Source organism: Sardina pilchardus, chromosome 8 (assembly GCF_963854185.1).
Source record: "Sardina pilchardus chromosome 8, fSarPil1.1, whole genome shotgun sequence".
Lineage (NCBI taxonomy): Eukaryota > Metazoa > Chordata > Actinopteri > Clupeiformes > Clupeidae > Sardina > Sardina pilchardus.
The window spans coordinates 5,088,534-5,105,851 of NC_085001.1; the positions used below are offsets into that span (position 1 = coordinate 5,088,534).

Consider the following 17,318-nt stretch of genomic DNA (forward strand, 5'->3'; position numbering starts at 1 on the left):
ACATTTCTCTCTGGTCCCTCACTGAAACACATTTCTCTCTGGTCCCTCACTGAAACACATTTCTCTCTGGTCCCTCACTGAAACACATTCTCTCTGGACCCTCACTGAAACACACTTCTCTTTGGTCCCTCACTGAAACACATTTCTCTCTGGTCCCTCACTGAAACACACTTCTCTCTGGTCCCTCACTGAAACACAACTCTTTCACCTCAGATCTGAAGCTACCTGAGGACAGCATGGTTCCTGTAAGACCACACGGAGGCCAAATCAAATGGTCCATATTGGGTGAAACAATGGGTATCCCCACCGCATTGCGTTTTTCCTGTCCAGTAAGTGGGTCATATTTACGTGTGACCTACAGTAACAGGAGCCTATTGTGGTGTGGGAGTTTCTTGACCACGTTCACTACCCAACAACACACGAGACAAACACAGGATAGGATGTGTTGAGGAGGAGCACGGCGGCTCTCTGATCTTGTGCTCTTCCCTGAATTGTCCTCAGCAATGCACTGGCCCTGACTCACAAAGACAGCCTTGATGGACAGCAACATTCCCAACCTACACCTTTGCCAAGTTGCACGCTATGCATATAATGAAATGCAAGATCAGTCCTACCTGTTGTGAAACATGTACAGAACTCACACATGGAAGACGTCTCTATTTACATATTAACTTGGGATACACTTTGTTTGGCTCTCGTTGTGATTGTCTGAAGAGGTCTTCAAATTGTTTGTTGTTGTAGAACTTCAACCCCCCCCCCTCCCCACACTCACACACACTACTACCACCACCGCCAGCCAGCCTTCCTCAAGCTCCGATTCTTTTACGGCTGTCATTAGCAACTGACATCCCTGCCAAGTGGCCAATCAGAGGCTCTCTGCTCTGCGTTTGGACTTGTGAAGAGCCCGTACCCCCCCACCCCCTCCCCCAGCCCTCACCCTTCTCATGGCACTTAAGGCTCTTTCACACACCCCCCAATGGCCGTTTCGTGCTTTGTTTGTGTGAGTTATACCCCCCACAGCCAGTGTCTACAGTGCCAATGAGTCTTTAGAGCCACAAGGTAAAAGTGAGGCGTGGTCTTTATTGCAACAAAAGGAGAATGACAAACAAACAAATGCATCATGGCACAGCCGAGGAGTTTGGATACATACATGATGCAGGATGACGTGTTGAGCTGCGTGCGTCTTTTTGATGCTGCACTCTGAAAGCCTAAGATACGTTTAGCACGTCACACAGTTGACAGAAAGGTCTACTAGGTTGATGACATCTGTTGACATCTGAGGACATTTGTAAATAATAACAATTTTAACCTCATCCCACTAGCATCCTAATGACCTTTCTAGAGATGTATTGGTGTCCATGTGTGTATTTATGTGTGGCCCACATGTTGGCTGAGGTCGGCAGAGGAGGACGGTGGCTCCTTTGGGAACTGACACAGGGCTCCTAATTACTCATCAATTGAGTGCACTTCTGATGTGTCTATTCCATTTCCCCCACAGTCTGGCGCAAGGTTCCTGCCCTTTTCTTTTCACGGCATGCAAAGGAGGCCATCTTCCAGGGCCACTCAGGAAACACGTTCAGGCAAACGCCTTGATCCTCACTGATGAAGGGCCTAATATGCTGTCTTGTTTCCATGGGGTTTGTGTCTTTATGACTGACAGTGTGTACTTAAGGTAAAATCATGCAACGGTTGTGAAGGAGACTGCTGTACTTCAGCCATTTGCAAAAATATTTTTAAACCAAAATGAAAGATTTAGGTTGTAAGACCATGGAAAGCCCATCCTTAGCAAGAAACCGGTTTTGGCTGGGATGTCCTAGATATGCTCCCTTCTAAAAATGTCTTAACCTTTTATTTGAATATAGAAATAGACTTGCCTGGAGGTCTGCCAGTTAATGATAATCTAATTAACTCAGTAAGAGAAACCAAGGGACCACATGCCAGTGTGTGTAAACAATGTCAACAAGTTTCAGTGTGTAACAATACTCCTGTTTATTCCTCATTGTTCTGAGGCAATTGGAACTTCAGAGGTGTCCCGTTACAATTGTGTTACAAACACTTTAATTCATGACACAAACACTTCTTAAATCTGTAAATCACATAGCAATTTTAGTACATCCATTGACATCACACAAATGCTTTATTCCCTTTTCTATATTACAAAAATAATATTAAGCAGCAAAGGACATTAAGACCAAACACTAAATAAATAGACACACGTCAAAACAAAGCACTTTTCCCAGGCCCACGGTAACGGAACAAGGAATTACAAACAGAAGTCCTTCTGCAGACGTCATAATCCCCAATACCAACATTCAGAGTGAAGAGCTGAACGAGGACCAATGCGAGTCTTATTTCACTGCTGCTCACTTCATTCCAGTCTCTCCGTGATGACGAGGAGGCCTAGGCCATCTCTGTGCCTGTGTTCAAACAGAAGGTGCTCTTGGCCTCTCAGCCTGTGGACATTCTCTCTTTCTCCTTCTCTCCCGCTATCACACATATACACACACACACACACACTCTCTCTCTCTCGCTCTCTCATTCCCTATTTCTCCCACAAACACAGTCTCCTTTTTCTCCTCCTTCAGTAGTCGGCACGCCTCCTCACAGCTTCTTCAATCTTTCAGTGCAAAACAGCATGCATGAGTGGAGTGGGGACGAGGGGAGTTGGGCTCTTTTGAACACACAGACAGGGGGGCTGTGACTGAGTCCTCCCAGCAGAGCACCAGAGTTGCAGCCTGCTCGCCCGTCCTCTCCTCTCCTCTCCTGAGCTACCGATCGTCTTTCATCGCGGTGATCACCCAGTCAGTGCCACTGTGGCCGCCCGCCTGCCTGGCACAGCTCACCAGCAGGAGTAGGAGAAGAGCGGGTACTGGCTCCAGTCGGCCGAGTGGCCGTGGGGGTAGCCGTGGTGCACGGCGGCCTGCGTGCCGTAGTCGGCGGGCAGGTGCGGCGGCGGCGGCGGCGGCGGGTGAGCCGGGTACTGACCGGAGGGAGCGCCCACGCCGCTCCACTGGCCCAGGTGCTGCTCGGCGCTGTACGGGCCGTACAGGTGGTGGTGGTGGTGGTGGCCCAGGACGCCGGACGGCTTGCCGGCCGCTTGAGCCATGGCCATGTTGAGGACGCCCGTGTAGTCCTGGTGGCCCACGGCGGGCTGGGGATGAGGAGGGCACGAGGCGGCCAGGGGCACCAGCTCAGCGGCGGGGGGCTTGTGGACGGCGCTGGCCACGGACGAAGGTTCTGGAACCGTGGCTACGTCCGAGAGGCGGGACAGCTCGAAGCTGGGCCTCCCTGAACTGCCCGCGCTGCTGGCGATGCTGGAGTTGGATGGCGACGGGGACTTGCCATATTCATGGAACCTGAGGAGGAGGGAAGAGGACAAAGATGTTTATTATTTTTTATTCCATTTCAGGAGCTTGAGACTGCCAGAGTAGTGGAGCTGAGAGCCGCAAAAGTGCTTTGGATTCAAATGCAAACGGAATAGTGTGGATGCTCTCCCTCTTTCAGCTCTCTGTGTGCTTATTTATTAGTGGGCTTGCTGTAAAGCAAGGCCCACTATTGTTCTTCTTAAGTTTTATACTTATTTATTCCCGTCCCATTTTTTTAAGACGCCTCTTCTCCTAGAGCGTTTGAGCTATCGACCACTGTATTGATAGTGTAAGTGTTGTGTGAGTGTTGTGTGAGCGTTATGTGTACCTGTATGGCGGGTAGGCTGTATTGATAGTGTGAGTGTTGTGTGAGTGTTGTGTGAGTGTTGTGTGAGTGTTGTGTGAGAGTTGTGTGTACCTGTATGGCGGGTAGGCTGTATTGATAGTGTGAGTGTTGTGTGAGTGTTGTGTGTACCTGTATGGCGGGTAGGCTGTATTGATAGTGTGAGTGTTGTGTGAGTGTTGTGTGAGTGTTGTGTGAGTGTTGTGTGTACCTGTATGGCGGGTAGGCTGTATTGATAGTGTGAGTGTTGTGTGAGTGTTGTGTGTACCTGTATGGCGGGTAGGCTGTATTGATAGTGTGAGTGTTGTGTGAGTGTTGTGTGAGTGTTGTGTGAGCGTTGTGTGTACCTGTATGGCCGGTAGGCTGTATTGATAGTGTGAGTGTTGTGTGAGTGTTGTGTGTACCTGTATGGCGGGTAGGCTGTATTGATAGTGTGAGTGTTGTGTGAGTGTTGTGTGAGTGTTGTGTGAGCGTTGTGTGTACCTGTATGGCGGGTAGGCTGTATTGATAGTGTGAGTGTTGTGTGAGTGTTGTGTGAGTGTTGTGTGAGTGTTGTGTGAGCGTTGTGCTAGCGTTGTGCTAGCGTTGTGTGAGTGTTGTGTGAGCGTTGTGTGAGCGTTGTGTGTACCTGTATGGCGGGTAGGCAGTCTGCCCTGGCACCAGCTGCTCTGCGTTGTACAAGTCTCTGCCCTCGGGCCCCAGCGGGGACTCGGCCGTGCGCAGGCTGTGGCCGTTCTCTCGCTCAGCCACCGGCCATGGGGAGTAGCGCTCCTCCTTCACCCCCTCCACCTCCTTCCTCTTGGGGGGCTCGGCCTCGTACGTCTCGTAGGGGGAGCGCTGGAAGTCTAGACGCAAAGCAGAGCAGGACACAAGAGTTAGGAGCTGTGGACATGAGTAAGGACACATAGATGGACTGGACAGGGCTGGACTAGACTGGACTGATAGGTCAACTTAATCGTACAAATGGCGGGTCCATACCTGCAGGGCTTTCGAGGTCAGTTTTCATGGTGTGCATTCTCTTGGCCATTCTCTCGGGGTCAGCCTGACCTCTGTTAGCACGTCTAAGAAAAGAAAGCGAATGTTTATTTGAACACAGTCCACACAGTCATGTCGAAGTCAGGTTTAGGATTAAGAATGCATGCGTTTCATGATAACAGTCCACATGGTCATGTCGAAGTCTTAGGTTTAGGATTAAGAACGCATGCGTTTCATGATAACAGTCCACACGGTCATGTCAAAGTCAGGTTTAGGATTAAGAATGCATGCGTTTCATGATAACAGGCCACACGGTCATGTTGAAGTCAGGTTTAGGATTAAGAACGCATGCGTTTCATGATAACAGTCCACACGGTCATGTCGAAGTCTCAGGTTTAGGATTAAGAACGCATGCGTTTCATGAGAACAGTCCACTGGTTCCTTACCGCTTTGTGTTGGTGCCCTCATCCCTGAAACCCTTAGCGAAGGGGTTGTGGTCAATCTTCAGCTTCGTGATCTGTAACGTAACGACAATGTTCTCGTTACTACACCGCTCACAGAGCACAGAAACGGTCTCATTGCATGATGCAGTTGAGCCAGAGTTAGCTAACTAGACCAGCCTGCAGGACTAACCTTGGTGTTCTCGTTACTACACCGCTCACAGAGCACAGAAACGGTCTCATTGCATGATGCAGTTGAGCCAGGGTTAGCTAACTAGACCAGCCTGCAGGACTCACCTTGGTGTTCTCGTTACTACACCGCTCACAGAGCACAGAAACGGTCTCATTGCATGATGCAGTTGAGCCAGGGTTAGCTAACTAGACCAGCCTGCAGGACTCACCTTGGTGTTCTGGTAGGCCGTGACTGCAGTGAAGGAGGTCTCAGGGAAGGTGAAGGTCTGGAAGACACTCCAGCGGACGCTGTACAGGTCATCCGCCTGGACGATGTGGAAACGGGGGTGGTAGCGGTGCATGGAGTGCAGAATGATCTGGAGGAAGCAACAATGACACCACACGGTTAGGTTAACTATTTACTCCCATCTCATTTCAATTCTAATATTTAAGAGAAGAATCCGCACACTACAAGTCTTTGTGAAAAATAGCTTTACTGATAGCAAGCTTTCGGTCGTTAGACCTTCTTCAGGCAGAGTTTTGAATTCTAATTCTAATACAAAAGTTATCTCTGATCTCTGAAGGCACTACAGTGGACCCTCAGAAGACTGAAATAAAACCACACCCACATGGTTCCCCAAAAAGATAATAATCCAAAAGCAAGAATACCAAATCAACACAAAAGCGTGTAATGATGTAGATAGATAGATAGAAAGATACTTTATTGATCCCCAAGGGGAATTTCAAGAATTGATGTGAAGTATAGTGGGTATTTACTCACATGGCCATGTTGGTCCAGGGTGTTGTTGGTCAGTTTGAGCTTGAGGAAGGACACAGGCTGCTTCATCCAGTGGCTGCCCGGGGCTGGGGAGTCCGGGTGCAGGTAGGTCCGGCAGGGGGGCTGCGGCTCCGCCTTCCCAGCCACCTCCCACTTGTCCTTGTTCCACTGGGGGACAGAGAGAAGCAGAGGTCAGGGTTTGGGGCTGCCACGGTAATTAAGTACCTTAACCATAGTATGCCCTCCGGATGTGTTTGGTAGGTGGATAAGTTTGTTGATTCTTTAATGACTGTTTTTGGCCTGTCTGTATGCCTGAAGATGTGTGTGTGTGTGTGTGTGTGTGTGTGTGTGTGTGTGTGTGTGTATGTGTGTGTGTGTGTGTGTGTGTGTGTGTGTGTGTGTTGGGGGTGGGGGACTACAGGGAGACCCCAGCAGGAGCTAGAACAACAGGAAGAGATAATGGCCTTTGATGTGGCGAGGAACAGAGAGAGTGTGATGGTTGTGGTGTCGAGGTGAGAACAGTCTGCCTACTGCGAATACTGAGAGACACCAACTGCCTCTTGAAACTAAACTCCCTCCTTCACTCAATTAGACACAGAGTATCAGCAAATGCCCCACAAATGATCCCCACTTATCTAGGTTGAATGGAAGACAACATAAAGCATTATGGTTGGTTCTTACCTTATACCTGAAGCTGTCCACTGGGACCATGTCCACCAACAAGATGTACTTGGCATAGGGGACCAACCCAAACAGGTTGACTTTGCAGTGTGGGAACATTCTCCTGAAAGGCAAACCAGCACGCTGTTTAACACAATTACACCAAGAGTGTCAATTTAAAATATCTAATATCCTTTTGCAGCACTCTCTATAAAGCATATTGCATTAAATGTAAATTGCAAATGGCATGTATTTTAGATATAAACGTCCAAAGCCAATTTCACCAAAAATACAATTCTGATTCATATTCTCTTGAGTAGCAAATACTAGCAGTGGTGATTTATCAGAGATAGAGCTAAGAGGTCAGGTCGCTGCCTTACCTGCCGGGCTTGGTGATAATCATCTCTGTGCCGATTTCATGGAAAGACTTCCAGAGGTCCGGGTCCTCCAGGGTCATCTTGATGCTGCCCTGGTGGAAGTGCTCTGGGCCGCCAGGCATGGACGGCGGAGGAGGGATGTTGAAGTTGGGCTTCAGGTCTTCGTTTTAGGACAGAGAGATTTGTGACATTGAGTATCAACAGGGAAATGGCCAAAGCCTCTGATCCATTCACACTGAAACTGAGTCACAGTGAAACCCGGAAGGTGGGTATCATCAACAGTTTCTCTGAAAATGCTTTCTCTACCAGACATCAAGCTTCTGTTGTTCCAACACAAATACCCAGTACCCTATAAACGCCTGAAACGGCACAACTGAAACCAGCCTGTCGGGGCTCATCCCTTACCTCTGATGGACTGCATCACTGCTCCGGGCGACCAACGGCAGTAGATGAACGAAAGCCGAGATCCTGATCAAAGTTCCTTGCGTCTAACCAGCCCAGTCACCTTCTGACGGGGCTCATACGTCGGGAGCAAGCAGTTTAAAATCCACAGGTACGGAAGAAGGAAGGACGGACAGTGGGCAGGGGAGACCGGCTAGGCGGGAGGTCAGCAGTCCAGTAAGTCCAGAGGTGTACTGGGGAGAGAGTCGAGGGAGACGTCTGCGCTTAGGGGACCAGAGGGGGTGTCCCGGCCTCTTAAGGGGAGCCTGCAGGGGGCGGGGCCAGGGGACCCATTCCCAGGCTTTGAAGTGGCTCAATGAGGACTCAGAGTCCTGTTCTGATAGGAGGACGAGCCAAATCAAAGAGACTTAGCAAAGCCCTGATAGCAACCCCACAGGAAGGGGCAACGGAGGAAACACATGTTTATTAACTGCTAAAAGACTTCTAAACAAATACGGACGGGCCTCCCCCCTGTCCAGCAGAGCCCATCGGGGCACTGGAGACCCCCAGATATCCACATAATCTGTGTGAGAAAATCATAGCCTTACAGAGGAATTTCAAAGTAAATATATGCCTTATTTTAAACACATGCACAGGTCATATTCATTGGACAGATGGTGCTTTAAGAAGCCACATGCTGATTACACAATTTATTTAGTTAATTTTTTCTCTCTTTCATTGGCTTAGGAATGGACATTTCAGGGAGCACAAACCACAATTAACACCTTCATTTATTTGTGGATTTAATAGCTGTCATATCCTTCTAACATTTTTATTTAAATTAATCAATTTAATTTAATCAAATTAATCTGGGCAGGTAACATGTTTTGTTGAAGGAAAATTTGACAAGATTCACGGATTAAAAGTGGTGTGGGTCATCAAGGTCATTTTTCCCTCTTAATGTCTCTTCATAACATTGACTCACGCCGGTTTTTTCACTCCAGCAGTGCGTCAGGAGCTACACAGCTCCAGAACAGCAAATCTGTGACAACACAAACAGCTGTCCCCACAGTTCTCTGTGATGGGGGAGAAGTGCAACAACAACACACTGGCCTATAGAGCATCCCAGTCAGGACACATCTCTATCCACAGCACTGCTCTGACATTAGGAACAAACCCTGGGGTGAAAAAATAGAACTTTGTCAGTATCTGGCAACCCGTCTGACCCAATTCAGCGGCCATTAGAGAAAGTGAGGAGGGCGAGTGGCACATAAAACTATAACGGTCAGATTACAGGCGGCCATCCCTCGGGGCATCCAGCCCAGGTGAATCTTACCTGAGGGAGGCGGATGGGGGGTGGGGGGAGGCTTCTCAAAGGCTCACTGGGGGCTTGTGTATTGCAGTGTCTAGACAAGGACAAAGCCAGGGTGCTTAATCTCATTAGGGGCAGTTTCCCCCTCCAGGTACTGCCCTCCCCTGTCCACTCCTCTCTGTGGAGGCACGAGAATGGGCACAGCGCTGGATGGGCCAGCACTTAGCAGCCAGTTAGCACCATGGAGCACAGACAGGCAATATTGGGCCACTGCCACTGAAGCTCTGGAGGACATTTCAACTCTAGCAGCCATTTACCATTCATTCCTTTGTCATGGATCTGTTAGTACAGGAATGTGAGCACTGTATGCATGTGTATGTCTTTGTATGTATCTAAAGATGGCAGATTAAAACCAAAGTACTGAGGTAAATGAAGCCTTTGTCACATCTACACAAGCCCAGCCCCCCCCACCCCACCAAATCAAATCCACAAACATCTCTACCCAGCACATGGGTGTCTCCTTGGGCCTGGTGCTGTTAGCCCCACACACATAGACATGCTAAAGACATTCTCAGCCTACTGTGGAAAAGGACTCTCACCTCCCCAAAAGCCTCCTGCTCTCCCCTAAACTACATCCATTTCCTCCAGAGCACCTTCAAGTTCACTGTTAGCAGCACATCACCTCAGACTGCAGTGCATCTGTGGATTGTACTACTACAGCATGGAGTCAGATTAAGACTGCGGAAGCTTCCGTGGCTGTGGGCCATATACAATGTGTACTACATACTGTAGCTATGTGAGTTGGCTCTCCAACATTGATAGCCTACAGTGCTTTTTCCATGTGTCTGTGACAAAGAGAAATAAAAACTAGGAGTAGTTGAGAGATTCAATGAAGGGTGACATGAGATACTTCCTAATACCACTTATACCCGGTCATGCTTTATGCACACACTAATTGTGCACTTATTTACCTGAGCGCTTTGTAACACTGAGTAGAACTGCTACTTAGTCCACAAGCTCCTAATTTACTGGAACTTTGTTGTTCCCCAGTCGTAAATCACACTGGATAAAATCATCCGCCAAAAGAATTATCTCCAGATGTAGGCCTGTGAGGGAAGATACTGGGGTCGTTCATTTACTCGATGATACATACACACACACACACACACACACACACACACAATACATGTTGCAGGCCTCCAATACAACACCACTTTCAACACAATGTGTTTTACACTGGATGCAGAAGACGGAGGAAGACAAAAGCGCAAGTGTCAACATGAGGGACATCTACGGGGCCCTGGCAGAGAGCATGTTTCACTCTCTCTCACCTTGTCCTGCCCAAGAGCACTTAGTGCAGAATAAACACTCCTCTGGGGAGCAGCAGCAGTTGCTGCTGAGGGCAGGCGAGATGTTTATAAGCAGAGAGCCCGGTCCTGAACTGTGAGAATATTGACCGGCTGGCTAGAGAGCCTTGGCCAAAGTGGACGACGTGTATCTGTGGCGTTAATGACTAAAACCCAGGAAGAGAGTGGCTCTCGCTTGATTCCTTTTCACACCTTTGAAAAACAACATGCCCATTTTACCATTTAATGGCTCTGACTGAATGGAGAGAGAGAGAGCGCGCGCGAGAGAGACAGGTTTAGATTATTGTGAGAGAAACATTTCCAACAGAGCATTTTTGAGTGCCTCTGTATGCATGTAGGCAGAGGTTGCGGCTGTGGCTGAAACTCATTGTTTGTCAGACGCAGTAAGAGAAAAGAGACTGTATTGGCGCGGTCCCCACTGAGAGCCTCATTGTATTCTAGAGCTGTACAAGAGAATACAGTAGTCTGGGGTGGAAAATCTATGTTTCTGATGTATTGTAGGGAATCCCTAAGGACAAGTGTATGTTTGTGTCTCTAATTCAAACTTTATGATATTTTTCTTGTCTTGGTCAGACCTCTTTGCCTTTATTTATGTAGGGTAAATGAATGTGTTGGTGCACGAAATATGCTATGCAAATAAACGTGGCTTCCCTTGCCTGTAGTCTATTGTATGAGTGTGTGCTCTGTGTAGAAGTCTCTGTCTCCTGAAGGTGCACAGCCTCATGCCTGTGTGTGTGTGTGTGTGTGTGTGTGTGTGTGTGTGTGTTTGCTAGGAGCATTATGTCAGTGCTATATGAGTGTGAGGATTCTCTGGGCTAGCTGAGGAGAGGTGCACAGCCTCATGGCTGGGTGTGTGTGTGTGTGTGTGTGTGTGTTTGCTAGGAGCATTATGTCAGTGCTATATGAGTGTGAGGATTCTCTGGGCTGGCTGAGCAGAGGTGCACATTTCAGCAGGAGTAGTGTCAACCCATTACTGTCTGTAACCTGCACCAGGCTGACTGAGGTTAGCACACGGGCCGTCAGTATTTACAGCTCTGGGCCAGTGAGACGCACACCACTAGACAACACATGCAAGAAGAAGTGAGATATTTCATTGGCTAGGTGTGGGATATGCACATCTTAACACCTGGCCGACCGTTTATGTCAATGGGATTACAACTGTTTATATGATTAGAGGTCATTTAGGTCACTCATTATTAGGGAACTTATTAGAGTTACAATGTTTCATTGAAGAGGTTGGTAACACTAAAAAAAAAGAAGCTATTTCAGTGATGTTGAACTGGGTTTGTTGTGATCATGTATTTACTTGGCCTTGCTTAAAATCCCCAGATGAGCTCATTTAGTGTGCTGGTGCATCAATGTCAAGTACACAACGGTATCTCCACAGACAATAGACAATGAGAGATTCCAGGAGAAAAGTCTAGGTTAGTCTTCTATTCAGAGATTCCTTTCTGAGAGATTAGAAATGAAGACGAGGTTTAAGCTTTTTATTTGGACCAGTTTAAACCAGACTGGGATGATGATCTGTTTAATAGGTTGCATTCTCTGGCTCAAAACAGCAATTACAGCCTATAATTATATTCCAATTTTAATATATACCTCTCATTTTGACCACATACAGCCTTACGTTTTTGCTGTCGTGGAGGGGAACGATGCCAGGCTCCTCTACTGGACAGTGGACACACACACTCCACTTCCATGGTATCAGCTCCAGTGGACACACACACACACACACTCCACTTCCCTGGCATCAGCTCCAGTGGACACACACACACACACACTCCACTTCCCTGGCATCAGCTCCAGTGGACACACACACACACTCCACTTCCCTGGCATCAGCTCCAGTGGACACACACACACACACTCCACTTCCCTGGCATCAGCTCCAGTGGACACACACACACACACACACTCCACTTCCCTGGCATCAGCTCCAGTGGACACACACACACACTCCACTTCCCTGGCATCAGCTCCAGTGGACACACACACACACACACACACACACACACACACTCCACTTCCCTGGCATCAGCTCCAGTGGACACACACACACACACACACACACTCCACTTCCCTGGCATCAGCTCCAGTGGACACACACACACACACACACACACACACACACTCCACTTCCCTGGCATCAGCTCCAGTGGACACACACACACACACACACACACACACACACACACTCCACTTCCCTGGCATGAGCTCCAGCGGCAGTAGTCCGCGCTCCCCTCCGCCTGCTCCTGGGCCAGTCTCTTATCACCGACGCTCTACTTTCAGGAAGGTGTCAGTCTTGTTGCCATTTGCTCTCTCTGCGGCGGAGTGCGGAGAGCCCCTCGCCCTTCAACAGCTTAACAGCTGCCAATACACAGGAGCCCGGGCCAGGATCAGACAGGCTGTGGCCAGGGCCCCCATAAAGACCCCCGCCGTGGGCCGACGAGAAATCTCACACCTCCGCTCGACATTAGCCATGCAATGGGCCCTTGTGATGCCTTAATTGGCCACTTTGGAGGCAGCAGGCCTCGTCAGAAGACGGCCAAGCGAGAAAGAGGGCCTTGGGAGGGCACTAATGAACACTGCCATGCCTGTAGGGGGGGGGGGGGGGCACTGTGCTATGAAACCCCCTTGGCTTGTGCTGAGCAAAGCCGCTTTTGCACGTGCCGTGGTGGAAGTTGAACCATGTTGAACTTGGACCAGAGCGCGGTGTAAATCATAGGGATTTTGCGGGGATTTTCCGGCGGCAATCACAACAGAAATCTTTGAGACATCACCTCCACCAAGCGCAACCTAGTGGCAAGCGAATGCCGCGTACATTGTGAACCCAGCTTGAGCAGGAGAGTTGGACCAGGACTGAAACAGGGCGTACAGGGATGTTAGATCAGCCCTGTACGATCTCACTGTCTACAAATACAGATATATTTAAGTGCTTGTGATTCATCCGAGACTACTGGAATCCCCCCTCTGGTTGTCTTTAAGGCCACTGTCCTGTTTCTCTGCATGAAGGGCAGAAGAACGCGAGCATCCAGAGAGAGATCAAATAAACGTTCTCCTGTCCCCAGCCCCCCATTTACTCCAACCCTCCAACGACATCCACCTCCCAAACTGAGACTAGGAGGGCCAGGCACACATTTGGCCCCCTCCATAAGAAAACAAACCGCCACTCGAGCGTGTCTGGCAAAGAGGGCAAATGACAAATTGGCAGCACTTCATAAGAAACTTCTGGAAGTTGCTAATGAAGGTTAATGGCCTCCCTCGTGTCAAGGACTTCACACCAGTGTGGACAGGCTCTTTGACAGACTGTCTCTGAGGCAGGGTGGTCTCAGTAAACGGAGGAATAGTATGTATGGGTGTCTGAGTGTGTGTGTGTGTGTGTGTGTGTGTGTGTGTGTGTGTGTGTGTGTGTGTGTGTGTGTGTGTGAGAGAGAGAGAGAGAGAGAGAGAGAGACAGAGCAAGAGACAAACCACAAAAGTACAAGGACCAGGTAGAAGTATATCAAGTGTATTTTTGGTTGTGACAACTTTAATGCAGCAAGTCAAAATTCAGAATATAACATCCAATCCCACCACAGCCCTGAACCCATCGCCATAGCAATGAGAGCCTTACAATCAGGCTGAACCCCATTGCTCTCAGCCATGGGAAATCCCTTTGAGAAGCGCAGCCGCGGAATACAAAACAATATCTTACATTGCCGAAAAACAAACAAAATGCAAACATCCAAGTTAGGCAGAAATGACTGGCTGACATCTTTTTTTTTCAATGACAATTGTTTTAGAAAGTCTTTATTTCTTTTTTAAAAAAGTATACTTAGATATTTTTTTTTCTTCAGAAAAATACCATGAATAACCATCTTCTCTTAGAAAACAATCTGTAAAAAAACATTCAGCTGTCTTAACGCTTGTTTAGTCAGTGTTGTGTATTTCGTATTCTTCCACATTCTCCAAAATAGATCAGTCGGGCATTTGTTTGATTTGAATTTGTTTTTTTGTTAAATCTTTCCTGCCGAGCTGAGGCAGCTACAAGTCATGACTGAGATGCTTCCATGATGATATGTACAAAGGTGTCCGAGCCCTGGAGTTTCAGAGTGTGTGTGTGTGTGTGAAAACAACTTGAAAACATCCAATGACACAAGAAAACACACCGAGGAGTGACAACTGCAGAGCCAGACTGAAAAGAAAACGGCATGAAAAAAAGCATTTCAACAAAATTACAAATGTGTTTTTTTAAAAACAAAAAAAAAACAAAAACAAAAATGAACAAAAGTACAGGTGTATAACCGTAGAAATGCAAGAGTACATGTAAACCGATATCACCTGCAGAGGGCCGCACAGGTTGGTGTGAGAGAAGAGGCCGCCTGTGTCTGCTCGTGTGGGGCTCTCTCTCCGCTGGACGCGTCCCCTGGACGACAGGGTCCCTCTCGCGACGCGCTCGGACACACGCTCGGAGACGCGCGGACGTGAGCGAGCGCGAGCTGGAATGATATGGCGCCTGGGAGCGCGCTCGGGCGCCTGGGAGCACCTGGGAACGTGGTGAGATGACCGTGGTGAAGGTGAAGAAAGGTCAAGCTGCCTTAACGCCCACGTGAGTCGTGAGCTGAGACTGAGACGGGTCCGCCCTGCCCTGTTGGCGCTCCGGCTCTTCTAGACGGTACAGAGCCGCTGTTTTCGGGCACGAAAACATTCGGAATCTGACGTCTGAGCGCGATCGCGTCGACTCGGTCAGTAACTCCCCCCCCCCCCCATCAGGGCGCCCTGTACTGGCGAGCAGCAGAGGGAAGCATGCGTCTGCATAGGTTTCAGGAGCACCCCCACTCACCCACCGCATGGACCGCTCCGCTCATCCGCCTCAGCACCAACACCTCATTTCACTGAGAGGTTTTGGGGGGGTTGTGTTGGCGGGGAAGTGTAAAAATGGCACTTTCTTTTTTTGCTGGATAGCTACGAAATCATAGCGGTAATTATAAACAACATCGACGACAACAACAAGAGTAAATAACAACAACACAAATCCAAATCCATGCCCAGCCATCACAGGAGCACCAGCACTGAACAAGAGCGCAGCCGTGCCAAGATGCCAAGATGCGCTGCCACACACACTGGCAGAAGAGAAAGCCCTTGTGCTAGAGAGAACATGCACAGCTGAGAGAGAGAGAGAGAGAGAGAGAGAGAGAGAGAGAGAGATGGAGAGAGAGAGAGAGAGAGAGAGAGAGATGGAGAGAGAGAGAGAGAGAGAGAGAGAGAGAGAGAGAGAGAGAGAGAAAAAGAGAGAGAGAGAGAGAGAATGAGAGTGTGGAATGGGCTGAAGCTCAGTCTAGGCCAGATGGGCTCTGCCAAGCCCAGCTGCAGTCTGGGACTGAATTGGCCCAGATGAGATTGATGATGAGGTGCTGTTAAAAAAGTAGCATTTGCTCAAGTCCCCGCGGAGGGTAGGAAGTACAGAGAGACATGTAGAAGAAAGAGGGGAGTGAGAGAGAGAAAGGACAGAAGAGAACTGAGAGGGAGGAGAACAAGACAAAGCATGACCGTGAGACAGAGTGAGAATGACTGTGTATGAGTGAGTGTGTGTGTATTACAGAGAGAGAGAGATGCGCACACACACACACACACACACACACACACACACACACACACACACACACACATACATAGAGTGGCGCTTTTGGCTCTGAATATCAGCCTAAGTCAGCTCTTTGCCTTTGAAGGACCGTGAGCAGAGGCTGGTGAGAAGGAAGAGAGGAGAACATCTGTCCTTTTTTGACCCACGTGTCCATCTGTGCGTCCACTCAAATGTCCATGTAGTCGTCCTCCTCGTCCGTGTCGCTCTCCAGAGAGGACTCCTGGCTGGACGTCTCCTGCACCTCCAGAGCCGGCTGGGCCAGAGTGTCCTTCTTCACATTAGCTGCAGACTGAGAGGCCAGAATCACATTCTACAGAGGGAGAGAGAGAGGGAGAGGGGGATAGAGCGAAAGAGGAAGAGGAGGAGGAGGACAAAAAGAAGGACAGGGGGACAAAAAGAAAAACAAGAGAATGAAATTAGCTAATATGAACGAAAGGAAAGCAGAAGTCATAGAAAAGGTACAGTAAGAAAGTAATCATACTTGAGAATGAGAGAGAGAGAGTGAGTGAGTGAGTGAGTGAGAGACAGAGAGAGAGAAAGAGAGAGAAAGAGAGAGGGAGAGTGAGAGACAGAGAGAGAGCTGTGGGGTATGCTTATAGGTCATGTACACAAGAATGACAGACGGCTTAGGACTTTATTAATCCTGAAAGAAATTGAGGAATTGGGCAGAAAGAGAGACACAGACAGAGTGTGTGAAATGGAGGAGGAGAAGAGGAGGAGAAGAGGAGAAGAGGAGGAGAAGAGAAGAGGAGGTGCGGAGGAGAAGAGGAGGAGAAGAGAAGAGGAGGTGAGGAGAAGAGAAGAGGAGGAGGAGAAGAGAAGAGGAGGAGAGGAGGTGGTGAGGAGGAGAAGAGGAGGAGAGGAGGAGGTGAGGAGGAGAAGAAGAGAAGAGGAGGAGGTGAGGAGGCGAGGAGGAGAAGAGGAGAAGAGGAGGAGAAGATGAGAAGAGGAGAAGAGGAGGTGAGGAGAAGAGGAGGAGGAGAAGAGGAGGAGAAGATGAGAAGAGGAGAAGAGGAGGAGAAGATGAGAAGAGGAGAAGAGGAGGTGAGGAGAAGAGGAGGAGGAGAAGAGGAGGAGAAGATGAGAAGAGGAGAAGAGGAGGTGAGGAGGAGAGGAGAAGAGGAGAGGAGGAGAAGAGGAGAAGAGGAGAGGAGGCGCGGAGTAGGGTTGGGTATCGTTTGAATTTGAGGGCGTATTCACACCAGGAAGGTCCGTTAGTTCACTTATTTGGTCCGGACCAATTTTTTTTTCTTTTTTTCTTTTTTAGTGCGGTTCGTTTTCACACCGTGATTAATTGCAACCGGACCAGAATTTATAAACAAAAGCACATGTACTAAGGTCGTTCAACCATTGGCTGGTAAACGTGTAGGTGGGGTGAAGAATAGGAAGCCAAAGTCAAAGTTGGCCCACGTAAATACTATGTTTGCGTACTGTACTCGTTATTATCCTAGCAATATAGTTTATACAGTTACAGCTTTGCAGAAGTGCTTGAGCGTCAAGACCGTTTGATGCAAGTTTAACAATAT

The 17,318-nt window shown here is 48.7% G+C and overlaps 2 protein-coding genes across 2 annotated transcripts in view; both read right to left on the reverse strand.

The window, feature by feature from the left end:
* Positions 1-1,980: 1,980 nt before the first annotated feature.
* tbx16 (T-box transcription factor 16) lies at positions 1,981-7,884 on the reverse strand. The gene is made up of 8 exons (XM_062542441.1): positions 7,113-7,884; positions 6,754-6,856; positions 6,076-6,240; positions 5,525-5,671; positions 5,130-5,200; positions 4,687-4,769; positions 4,337-4,553; positions 1,981-3,356 (listed from the first exon to the last, which is right to left on the reverse strand). Exons 1-8 carry the CDS (start codon positions 7,229-7,231, stop codon positions 2,840-2,842), a joined length of 1,422 nt encoding a protein of 473 aa, XP_062398425.1. The 5' UTR covers positions 7,232-7,884; the 3' UTR covers positions 1,981-2,839.
* Positions 7,885-13,661: 5,777 nt separating this feature from the next.
* The window catches only part of cabin1 (calcineurin binding protein 1), a 64,910-nt gene continuing 61,253 nt past the window's right edge, over positions 13,662-17,318 (reverse strand). The window contains 1 exon segment of the mRNA XM_062543830.1: positions 13,662-16,102. Within this exon segment, the coding sequence (XP_062399814.1) occupies positions 15,959-16,102 (144 nt within the window). The 3' untranslated portion in view covers positions 13,662-15,958.